The 12,775-nt window shown below is 37.5% G+C and overlaps 1 protein-coding gene across 1 annotated transcript in view; it reads left to right on the forward strand.

Moving 5' to 3' along the window:
- PARPBP (PARP1 binding protein) overlaps nucleotides 1-12,775 on the forward strand; it is a 66,382-nt gene that overhangs the window by 16,901 nt on the left and 36,706 nt on the right. The window contains exons 3-4 of the mRNA XM_011973205.1: nucleotides 2,226-2,459; nucleotides 7,834-7,941. Coding sequence (XP_011828595.1) covers nucleotides 2,226-2,459; nucleotides 7,834-7,941 — 342 coding nt within the window. The remainder of the gene's footprint in view (nucleotides 1-2,225; nucleotides 2,460-7,833; nucleotides 7,942-12,775) is intronic.

Below are 12,775 nucleotides of genomic sequence, written 5' to 3' on the forward strand. Positions count from 1 at the left end.
TCCCAGTATAAACACTGTTAATCTAGTCAAAACTTTTTCTCACAAGATCAAGAGCTTACATAGTTTTACTTTAACTAGTTATAGTCAAAAGGGTAAGAATAAGTTGTGCATTTACATTACACAAAATCTTATTGTAAACATGAAGGATGTCAGACTAAGAATAGTTTTGCGAATTTTTGAGATAAAACAGTTTAGTTTTAAAACTAAATAACTGGATTTATTTAATTTAAATACCTTTTGGAAATTTTCTGATGTGTAACCTTTGTGGCGTTGGGGAGTAAGTGTACAGTTTTTGGTACAATGCTGGAAAATTACAAATATGTCCTACATTTGGAGAATAGATCCAATGTTTGAGAGTTACCGATTTTTTTTTTTTTTGGGTTATTCATTGAACTAGTTTCATGAAATAGAATTAATTTCCATTTTCATGACACAACAGGCCCCTGCACTAAGGACAATTAGGATAATTTTTTTAGTTGTGTTTATATAGATGAGTAAAGAGCTGCTTCTTTTAAGGCAGTTGGACACTTTGTCTTAAATGTGGATAGTGAGTAGTAACAGTGGCTAATTATTATAGGAAGTATAAAAATGCAGATTTAAAAGGGTCAAATATATAGAAAATAATATTCAAGAGTACTTAATTTCTTTCTATTTTTGTTGGGTAAAGGTTATATTGTAGTTTAGTTCTAGTGAACTGTAGTCGTACTTCAATACCCACCCATCTTTAAATGCAATTAATGGACAGATCTTGGTGTTAATGGAAACTACTAAAATATTAAAGGAACTTAACTATGGAAGACAGCAATGTATTACATTTCATAAACCATATATAGATACTTAAAAATATTTAGTACTCATGGTGTATTAGAAAGGAGTAGTTAGAATTGGCCAGGCGCGGTTGCTCACGCCTGTAATCCCAGCACTCTGGGAGGCGGAGGCGGGCGGATCACGAGGTCAAATCAAGACCATCCTGGCTAACACAGTGAAATCCCGTCTCCACTAAAAAATACAAAAAATTAGCAGGGCGTAGTGGCGGGCCACCTGGTAGTCCCAGCTACTCGGAGGCTGAGGTAGGAGAATGACATCAACCCGGGGGGCAGAGCTTGCAGTGAGCTGAGATCGCACCACTGCACTCCAGCCTGGGAGACAGAGCGATACTCCGTCTCAAAAACAAACAAACAAACAAACAAAAGGAGTAGCTAGAATTTAATTTTTGCTGAATTAGGGCTGGCAGCTTTTGGAAGGCATCATTATTAATTTCATTAATAAGGGAGCAGAATGGAATCAATAAAAAAACCTTTCAACTTGTTCACTGAGAGAACTTATTATGCAGATATTGAAGACTTTAAAGAAAGTTTTATAGTTAGATAAAATATTGGCATGCAAACATGTTGGTAACATTAGTGGGTCTCTAAGCAACTATATGTCACTGTAGCCAGGTTATAATCTGTTTTATTTCTTGTGGGAAAAATAGAAACTCTGTCAAAAAAGAGAAAGAAAGAATAATTTTGCCTGATTACTAACATCTGACAACTTATAGAAAGAAACCTGTGTCTTTTTAGCACTTGTTTGTTACAGTTTCATGTGTCCATGAGCTGAGAAGAATCAAAATTAATCTCTGGCTCAAGATTTTACACTTGGTCTTAGCCAAAAGGCCGAGAAGCAATGGCTCAAGGTTTTAGCACTGATGTTTTGCTTTCCTTGTAATAGTAATGAAACATAATTTAAAACAATTAATCTTTATGACCTTATTTTAAGACTAAACCCTTGGAATATTATGTTATGTGGGAATTCACTATGGCATTGAGAATTTTAAATACGAGACTAAAAATAGATTAGCCAAAAGAACTAAAAGGAACTAAAAAGAATCAAAATTTTCCCCTATCAGTAGTATTTAAGTATACTTTACTGCCCACCTATCCATCCACTGTGGGTAGAAGAAGGTTGACAAATTTCAAGAAATGTAGCAGTGACTATGTATGTACCGTTTTTGTCATGTGCAAACTTGCCTTAGTTGTTCATATTTTATAAAATCATGAAAACCTTTTTCTTTTATATCTGGTTTCCAAAATTGTCTCATAGTTCAACTTGGGTGTTCTCTTCAAACCCACAAAAATTGAATGTAGACTTTAACAAAATTCAGTTTGTATTTCTTATCTCAGTTATAAGTTATTGAATATTCTGGGACCCAACTTTATCTCTTTTTTTGGCATTATCTTTTGCAGCACAGTGGAGAATTTACAGTCTCTCTCAGTGATGTTTTATTGACGTGGACATACTTACTCCATGAGAAATTGAACTTACCTGTTGAAAATATGGATGTGACTGACCATTATGAGGACATTAGGAAGATTTATGATGATTTCTTGGAGAATAGTAATATGTTAGATCTGATCGATGTTTATAAAAAATGTAGGATTTTGACTTCTAATTGTGAAAATAATAAAACAATATGCCCTGTAAGTATTTTTTTAAACAATTCTATTTTAATCAAATTAAAATTTAGCTCTATTTATTTTAAATTATAGTATCACCAGTTATAGTAACTTGGTAATGTTTTTGCTTTGTGAATCGTGTTAAAAATGGGAAAATTTAGCTACCTGAAAGCTACTTATTACTTGAAAGAAATATTTTGGTGGTAAATTTTCTTGGACTTGTGTTATTGTTATTTGGTTGCTATGAGAATAGCCTCTAATTAGACCAAAAATTTGTAACAAAGAAATTTGTCCCAAATGATTTCTTTTTGATTCATGTCAAAGATTGCTTTCGTATTTCACTTCCTTGATTTAGTGTCCACCTGTTCATTTGGCATATGTTGGATAAATGATTGGTATGACTTTTTCTATGGATTAATAATGTTATTTTACTACGTATAGGTATCATTTATGAGAATAGTATTATGCAATATACATGAGATAATAGACTATTCCATTTTTGTACAAGCATTTTTTTTTAATGGAGTATAAATTTAAAAATTAAATGGAGTAGTATCCCTTGCAGCTTGATTTTGTCTATGTTAGAATTTATAAATTATTTTAGAATATATTTGGGTATATCTAGTTATTTTTAAAGTGTTGGAAATATTTTTGGTTATTTGAATATTTACTGAGTGCCAATAAAGTAGTAAATAGTGGCAATAAATAACTGTAGCTGGAATTAGAAGAAAATGTTTACTATATTTTATAAGATATTCAATTATTTTATAAATGTTTCAATGTAATACTTGAGAACAGTGTTTTAGCTGATTATAGTAGAAACCTCCACTACAATAGTTATTTAGAGAAAACAGAAGTATAACTCTTTTATTTAAGATGTCTAAAGAAACGCAACCAGGACTGATATGATAGCTCCATGGTTATCTGACACCTGGACTTTCTCTGTCATTCTGCTCCCTCATTTTAGTCCTTGGTCCCTACCCTCAAGACCATTTTATGTTCCAAGATGAACATTGGAGCTCCAGCCATTATATTCATTATACTGGTATTCCTTGCACCAAGAAGTAGTAAGGAAGAACAGCACTTTGCTTTTCTCTTAAGGGTACATAGCTTTTTCTTTCATCTTATTGCCAAAAGGTTAGTCACATGGCTGCAACAAGCTGCAAGGGAAGATGGAGAATATAGATCTTATTCTGGGTAATATCTTGCCAGAATAAAAACAAAAGCTCTATTACTGGCGAAGAAAGGGAGAATGGATATTGGCAGGCAGCTTGCTGTCTTTGCCTCATTGAACTATCACGAAAACCTCTGCCTTGTTACAACTTCCCCAAAACATATCCACACACGTGTACAACTACACTGTGGTAAGGATACTTGTAAAGATAGTTTTTAAAATTCTTCCTTAGCTATATCTTATTTGCTTGCTTACAGAGATGATTTTTGTCTATTTTTCACATAGTCAATTTAGAGAGGCTTAATCATATATCAGTATTGGATTGCAGGAACAACAAAGATCTTAAAAACCAGTGATAGTAAAATCTACCTGAGGTCTTTGGACTCATTGTTTTCCTTCTATTCCTTGCCCTTGTCTAAGTCCTCTAATAAGTTTCCTCATTTGAGTGGGTTAAGTTATAGTATGATATATATCAGGGTATGAGTTCGAGGTTGTCTATGTGGGAGACTGTCTCCAAATGTCATCATGTCACCAGGAGTAAAATTGAAGCTGCTAAGATAGTAGTAGATGAAGTAGAAAATGTTCTGCATTTTAACCCTGGAAGATCAACAACTCAATCTCTGATACTATTGTTTGTTCTAGGGAAATTTCCAGTGTGGGGAAAAAGTAGACAGGAAAATATATCCTTAGATTGATTTCTCAAAAATATACTAGATATAATCCCAATTTATGCTAAAAGTCTCTTTAAAGATACATATTAGAATATTCCAAACAGTTTTGAATGTCATGATCCTGAATTTTCATAATCCTGATGAAGTTTCTTTGTTTCATATTTGTAGCTGAAGTAAGGTAGGGATTATGAGGAATTAAGATAAAGCTAAGTCAGGGCAATTTTGGGAATGTGGTCACTTAAACAGTGCCCTCTTCACTCCCTACTTATGATTCCTCTTCTAAGGAAAATGGATTCAGGGCCCATGGGCATCTCGGAGCATATAAGGCCTTAGATTGTAACTGGAGTCTAAGTAGAGAGATTTGATACAGGGCTTGCTTTCTGATGAACTGAACAAGTATCTGGAAGACAGGATCAGAGACCTGGGGTGAGGAGCAGAAATGGTTGATCCTGACAAGAGCTTAGCCTTAGAGATCTGTGGAACGTCTTTTGGGGGAAGGTCAGCAAATGACCTCTGTGGGTACACTCATATTCCCTGACCCTCAAGCCAAGAAGTAGCTGAATAGATGGGCTCACTTCTTGTTGGTGAAGCTTAGGAGAACACAAGACTCTTCCTTAGCCTCAGCAGGTGACTGGTAGCCTGTTTTTTTGTCCACTGCTGCTCTGTAAGTATAGATAGCATTTCAACTTCTATTACTTGTAGAACTGTCACCACTTAAGCTACCTCAGCAGTCAGATCTGAGTCCCAAAAAGCTAATGAAGAAAACAACACATGATTTAAGGGTTTCCAGCAGCCAGAGAAGGATGAGTTCACTGACAACACACATGCCTAACAGAACAGAGCTACTACAGGGGAATGACAGCAACTTGAATACATATAAATGTTAGGTACTTGGGAAAATTCAAGAATAGCACCTCAACATAAAACTACGGATGTGACAAAAAAGAAGAAGGTAGCGCACCTGCGTGGGCCTGGGTCTGGGTGGGGGTGCCGTGGGTGCTTCATGATGCTGGGCTCTCTGGGATGGGGGGGTGGCAGAGGGTGTTGCAACCACCCAGGGGAGAATGCAGCCAAAGGTGTAGGTTTTTACCTTGAACTTCTTTCGTGATGAGAAGGCCACCCTTGAGAAAGCTCATAAAACGTTAACACCTCTGCAGAAATGGTCCTTAGTTGGAGACTGCAACTGCTGGGAGATGCATCAACATCAGTGAATGGGGTCTTGCAAGTGGGTCCCCGATGCCTGCACACTTTTTTGGACCTTCTGATCTACCTGGCAGGGGTCAACTATACAGCCACTTTTGGAAAGAGGAAGCTTGCTGCTGTCCAGGCCAGATCTCTTGGCTCCTGGGGAAGATCCACCAGTGTCAGCCTTATTGACCCAGGAGCAACAGAAGGGAGAATCCCTCTGAACATGGAGCTGGTCTCTAAACTTGGGATTGCCTGGGATTCCCATCACAGTCCAGAAGAAACCTGAAGAAGCTGGCGGCTGCCATGCGGCAATTGAGACAGTAGGAAAGCCACCTGCTTCAGAACATTGAAGAAGCCACCTGGCACCAACTCACTGTCCAAGCTGAGAAGAAGGAACCAGGGACCCAAGGAGCTTCAGTTTAATATAAAACCAGCAGCAAGCCTCTGAAGTCCAGGCATGTCAGAGAAATGCCTTTTTTTTGTGGGCACATGGTTACCAAATACAGAGCTAGATTTTATTTTTGTAAATATTTGCATCCCCTACTTTATCAAAAAGCTTTCCTTTTTATTCCTAAAAAACAAAGAATGCTCTATTTCCAACTGCATCCCTTGCTCTGCTGCCTCCCTGCTCCTCTTCCCAGATGTTGGGCAGGTGCTGGCTCTTCTCAGGAATGCAGATGAAAGCTTGTTGCTAGAGTGGAATAAAAAAGGGCAGCCCCTGTTCGAAAATTCAGACTGCATTGAAAAACGCAGGGCATAATATAGTCTAAGTCCATCTAGGATCTTCTGTTTTAAGAGACAGGTGTAAAGATTACTCTCAAACTGCAGGATGGGTGGAAAGTATTCCAGATCAAGGTTCCAGTTCTCCCTGGGAGCACCCACATTTCTTTTAAGGTTTCCAGCAGAGATGTAATGATGAAATTAATCACAAAAGGGATGAGATGCAGGCTGGTAGTTGCAGTTACTGGGTTACTGTAAATTTCATCTGTTGATGTTCTACATATGTGGTAAGAATTTATTTACTGTGTAGTATGTTTAAACATTTGTAAATTTTATGGGCTAGTTCTAGTTCCTCCTGTATAAGCTGACAATTCAAATTGTTCACTGTTTTCCTGTGACAGTTATTATCTGGTTATAAAATTATCAGATAAAAATGAGAGAAATTTATTTTTCAAATACAACATGAAAGTATAAAAAAGTGGACTTTTTCCTTTGTAATTGCGTAACACTGAAATAAATACTTCAGAGTAATGTCATCTGATATTTATTAAAAACAAATCATTTTCATGACAATTAAAAAGTTCCCAACATGGTAGACCAATTCAGACCAAAATTAGTCTCTTGAAAATTAAGCACAGTAAATACTTAAAGCACAAAGAAAAATATTAGATAAAGAAATCATGAAGTACTTAGTAATTTTCCAAGTAGGAGAACAGTAAAAAAAAAGAAAAAAAGAAAAAACAGGGGTTAAACAGAAGCAGATCCATGAGGCTATAATTAAGTACATAATTTGATATAGATATATTTGTTATAAGACATATTTTCCTTAGCTGAAACAAAAGCAGATAACACCATTATGATAGGTTGGCCTTTTGAGATATCTTTTCAGGTTTTTTGCATTTCTGACATCCATGGCTCCACCTGGACCAACCCAGAAGCAATTCAGCATGAAGGACAACAGCTTTGATCCCCTATTTCCTCTCTGCCCAAACCAATCAGCAGCAAGCCTAGCTACCCCCATCCCTTCTTCCAAACTGCCTTTGAAAACCCCCTAACCTATGAACTTTGGATGAGATTGGTTTGAATACTAACTCTATCTCCCACGTGGCATGGCCAGCCTTGTGCCTATTAAACTCTTTTTTTGATACAGGGTCTCACTCTAGCACCCAGGTTGGAGGGCAGTGGTGCAGTCACAACTCACTGCAGCCTTCCCGGGCTCAAGTAATCCTGCCACCTCAACCTCTCAAGCAGCTGGGACTACAGGCACACGCCATCATGCCCAGCTAAATTTTTGCTTTTTTTGCAGAGACAGAGTTTTATCATGTTGCCCAGGCTGGTCTTGAACACCTTGACTCAAGCAATCCACCTGCTTTGGCCTCACAGAGTGGTAGGATTACAGGTGTGAGCCACGGTACCTGACCCTAAACTTTTTCTTTACTGCAGTTATGTGATCTTTATTTGTATAGCAGACAGGAAGAACCCATGGACAGTTACATTATGAAGTTTAATTATATGTATACTTAATGATTGCTAACAATTGTCAGGTAATACTCTGGACTGAAATGTCAATGACACTGAGTAGAGCTTTATGTGAAGTAATTTTTATAGTCAGCATTTTATTAGTAATACCCTATATTTTCTACAGAGTCAACTACTGGATTTTCTGTCTGGCAAACAGTATGCAGTAGGTGATGAAACTGATCTTTCTATACCAACATCACCAACGAGTAAATACAACCAGGATAATGAAAAGGTACTGATAAACTGTGAGTAAGTTCAAGCAGACTATAATCCCTTTCAAATCACTGAATTTGGTGGTACCTTAAAGTTACTAATGCTTTGTAAAAATTTTTTTAACAAATCTTTAATTTGTTTAAAACTGTATTCACAAAGCATAATACATTGGAGGCTGGTGAGAATGTGAAAAAAGAGTCTTTATGATTTGGGGCCAAGGTAACAGGCATTGAGTAAAAATAGGTATCATTCAAAGTATCAGGAAAGTAATTGAAGGTCCAGTTTGTCAAAGTTCTTTGAATCTCTGATAAACTTCACATTTACTCTTTTAGATCATTGATCCTTGGGAGAATGTGCTCAACTGAAAAATCTGGTGTATACCCTTTGCTGTAGTACAACTCATATATCAGGAGTTTGGATGATAGGGTTTGTTGTATAAACCACCAAAAAGTAGTGCCACATACAAGTTTGGTTTAATATAATTTACCTTCAGCTGAACACTATGCTGGGTACCTAATCATATGTGGTAACCACACTAACCATAGTAGTAGTACTTATGAAAATGGGGACAAAACTATGACCTTTTTTCTCTCTTGCCCAAATTCCTATTTAAGGGGCCTGGGGAGTATACCTTCTAAACTGTAACATCTCATCAGTTGGGTTTTATTTAACCGTCTATAATGTGGTTTACTTTCCAACCTGACTCTGGCATAATATCACATGACAGATAGAGAAGGAAATAAAAATATTTTACCCCAAAATACATTTCTTTGCCATATTTTGAAATGGTCCTACAAAGCTGTCTTTTGTGGAGGAAAATTTGCGTTTGTAAAGGATCTTTATTAATGTAACTAAATCTTTCCTCTTCCAGGCCCTCCAAATCCTGAAGAGATAACTGAGAGTCTAGCACCTTTTAAAGGTCTAAATAGGAAGCATTTGCCATCTGTTGTTTCTAAGGGTGGCCATCTATGAGACTTCATCTACATAATAAGAACCTTGGTCTTCACAATCCCATATCTTAAACCAGAGACTCCTTTCTACTGATTCCAGGTCTTTAGATAATAATTCTTTCAACCAATTGCTTGCCAACCAGAAAATCTTTGAATCTACCTATGACCTGTAAGCCCATTTCAAGCTGTCCCACCTTTCCAGGCTGAACCAATGTTTACCTCACATGTACCGATTGATGTCTTATGTCTCTCTAAAACATATATTACCCCAGCTACTCAGGAGGCTGAGGCAGGGGAATTGCTTGCACCAGGGAGGTGGAGGTTACAGTGAGCTGAGATCGCACCACTGCACTCCAGCCTGGGGGACAGAGCAAGACTCCATCTCAAAAATAAAAACGAAAAACAAAAAAACATATATAATCAAGCTATAACCCAACCACCTTGGGCACATGTTCTCAAGATCTCTTGAGACTGCACCTCGGACCACTGAGAGACAGGACTAGCTGGATTTCCTAGGCCGACTAAGAATTCCTAAGCCCAGCTGGGAAGGTGACCACATCGACCTTTAAACACGTGGTTTGCAACTTAGCTCACACTCGACCAATCAGGTAGTAAAGAGAGCTCACTAAAATGCTAATTAGGCTAAAACAGGAGGTAAAGAAATAGCCAATCATCTATAGCCTGAGAGCACAGCGGGAGGGACCAAGATGGGAATATAAACCCAGGCATTCGAGCAGGGAACGGCAACCCCTTTGGGTCCCCTCCCATTTTATGGGAGCTCTGTATTCACTCTGTTAAATCTTGCAACTGCACACTCTTGTGGTCCATGTTTGTTATGGCTCGAGCTGAGCTTTTGCTCGCCATCCACAACTGCTGTTCACCACTGTTGCAGACCTGCTGCTGACTTCCACCTCTCCGGATCTGGCAGGATGTCCACTGTGCTCCTGATCTAGCGAGGCACCGATTGGGCTAAAGGCTTGCCATTGTTCCTGCATGGCTAAGTACCCAGGTTCAATCCGATTGAGCTGAACACTAGTCACAGGGTTCCACGGTTCTCTTCCGTGACCCATGGCTTCTAATAGAGCTATAACACTCACTGCGTGGCCCAAGATTCCATTCCTTGGAATCTGTGAGGCCAAGAACCCCAGATCAGAAAACAAGAGGCTTGTCGCCACCTTGGAAGCACCCACCACCATCTTGGGAGCTCTAAGAACAAGGACTGCCGGTAACACCATGATCACTCATATTTGGCTGAGAATAAACCTTCTTAAATATTTCACAGGGTTTAACTCCTGGCAAAGTTTCTGTAATTAATAAAATCACATTGACAAGATGAGAATTTAAGAGTATTGAAAAAAGTAAAATTATATTCAACATATTTTAGTTATTTTTATTTTATTTATTTTGATTATTATTACTTTTTTGAGGCAGAGGCTCACTGTGTTGCCCAGGCTGAAGTGCAGTGGCATGATCTCCGCTCACTGAAACCTCTGCCTCCTGAGTTCAAGCGATCCTTCCACCTCAGCCTCCCAAGTAGCTAGGATTACAAGCGTGTGCCACCACGCCTGGCTGATTTTTGTATTTTTAGTAGAGACCAGGTTTTACCATGTTGGCCAGGCTGACTTTGAACCCCTGACCTCAGGTGATCTGCCTGCCTCTGTCTCTTAAAGTGCTGGGATTATAGGCATGAGCCACTGTGCCCAGCCAACATATTTTAGAAATACGATATATAAAAGGTCTAGAATACATTTACTTCCAAAATCACCTGCTCCAATAAGTTAAAACATTTGGTGAATCGCCTTCATTTTTTGACAAACATTGCTGAGGTAGATTCTTCTATGTGTCCCATGTTAAATAGATTGCACATAAAATATGTATTTTAGCAGTGCCCTCAAATACCTGTATGTCTCCTTCCTAGATTTAATGAAGTGTTTTATATGTGCATCTGATATTTTTTCTGTCATATTTGAAAGTAAGTTGCTGACATGTGGATCCATAAAATTCCTTAGCATACATTTCCTAAAAATAATGACATAACTGCAATATAATTATAATAAATAAGAAAACTTTAACAAGTATTTTCAAATATCATTTACTAACTTCCATATTTAAATTTCTCCATTTGTCCCCAAAATGGTTTTATGTCTCCTTAGACTCTTTTACTCTAGAAGAATTCCCGTAATCTTTTTTTAAAAAAAATTTCTGATTAATTCCTTGTGGTATTATTTAACTTGTTTCTCTATTTGCTGTATTTCCAATAAACTGGAAGTGACATCTAAAATCTTGCTTATATTTTGGTTTAGCATTTCCTAAGAAATACTTCTTAACTGATGCAGAGTATTTCATTTTTTGTCGTATTGGGGAGCAAACTCAGGTTATCCTAAATTTCCAGGTCTCTCCAGTATAAAGATGTAGTTTTCCCTTTGCTGTCAGCAAAGATCTGTGAGGTGACACTTTGGCACTGTATAAATATCCTGTTTCCCAGTAACCTTTTATCTAATGGTTTTAAGCATTGATGATCCCTGCTTGAATCAGTTATTTCTATAGTGTCTATAGAATAGTGAGCTTCTAATTCTGTTATGTCTTTACATTAATTAATTGCCATTTCTCAGTAAAACTTTATCTTATCAAATGAGATGAAGTACCCTTCTCTAAAAATCTCAGGGTAACTCCTTAATTCTCTACCAATTTAGGGGTTAGTGTAATAGTTATATATAATATAAGTAAATTAGATATTTATTCTTTTATGGTACTCCCTTTTGTGTATCTATTATATGGATTCATGAATTTATTCAGTGTAAAATGAGTTACACATTAATCTTTGATGCTAAAATAGAGGAAGCTGCTTCGAGCAGGTTTTTCTGTCTTTTTTATATGCTCTAGTAGACTTTTCGAGCATTTTCCTCTTTTCTGGTACAAGAAAATATCCCAGCCCACCTGCCCAGACCTATTTCCTTTTAGATTTCTCTTGCTTGAAATTAACTTTTCACTTACATTTCCTCTCTTTTCCCTCAATGCCCAAATCTTGACAAAGTGATTGCCAAATTGCCTGATCTTTTCTCAGCGGCACTTAAGTGGTGCATTCGTATATCAAGAGGGTAGATCACTTAAAGATCTCTTGTATATGCTAAAGATCTATCCTGTATGTGCTATAGGGAGGAAATTATAGTTGTTATATCTGTATTTTTAAAGAGGAATGAACTAATTTGTATGTATGAAAAGAAACTTTTGGAACTTCAACTTATAAAGTTTAAAGGGATATCTGTGACTAAAGATTACAAGCATGTAGTTTCCTGATTTAAACAACACTGATAGTTTCATTGTGTTAATTCTCTAATTTCTCTCTTTTGCTTTCTTGGATTGTATTTTCTAATAGAATTTTATCTACTAGTTCAACTAATGGATTTGATTTTCTGAGAAGTATTAAATTGTCAGCCATCTTCCTAGCCATGCTTCTGTTACTTGCAGTTTCTAATTTTTCTTTTTACAAGGTCTTTTTGGAAGTCAATGTATTTCTTTTTTCCCCTCCGAGACAGAGCATCACTCCATTGCCCAGCCTGGAGTGCAGTGGCGCGATCTCAGTTCACTGCAACCTCCACGTCCTGGGTTCAAGCAATTCTCCTGCCTTAGTCTCCTGAATAGCTGGGATTACAGGCACGTGCCACCACGCCCAGCTAATTTTGTATTTTTAGTACAGATGGGGTTTCACCATGTTGGCCAGGCTGGTCTTGAACTCCTGACCTCATGGTCCACCCACCTCGGCCTCCCAAAGGCTGAGATGACAGGCGTGAGCCACCGCATCCAGCCAAAAGCCAATGTATTTCTAATTAAAATCTTAATGTGAATTTTTGGGCTGCAGTCTTGCAAAGATATATTTTGACCATCAAATGTGTTTACTAATAG

Source organism: Mandrillus leucophaeus, unplaced genomic scaffold, assembly GCF_000951045.1.
Source record: "Mandrillus leucophaeus isolate KB7577 unplaced genomic scaffold, Mleu.le_1.0 Scaffold1353, whole genome shotgun sequence".
NCBI classification, from domain to species: domain Eukaryota; kingdom Metazoa; phylum Chordata; class Mammalia; order Primates; family Cercopithecidae; genus Mandrillus; species Mandrillus leucophaeus.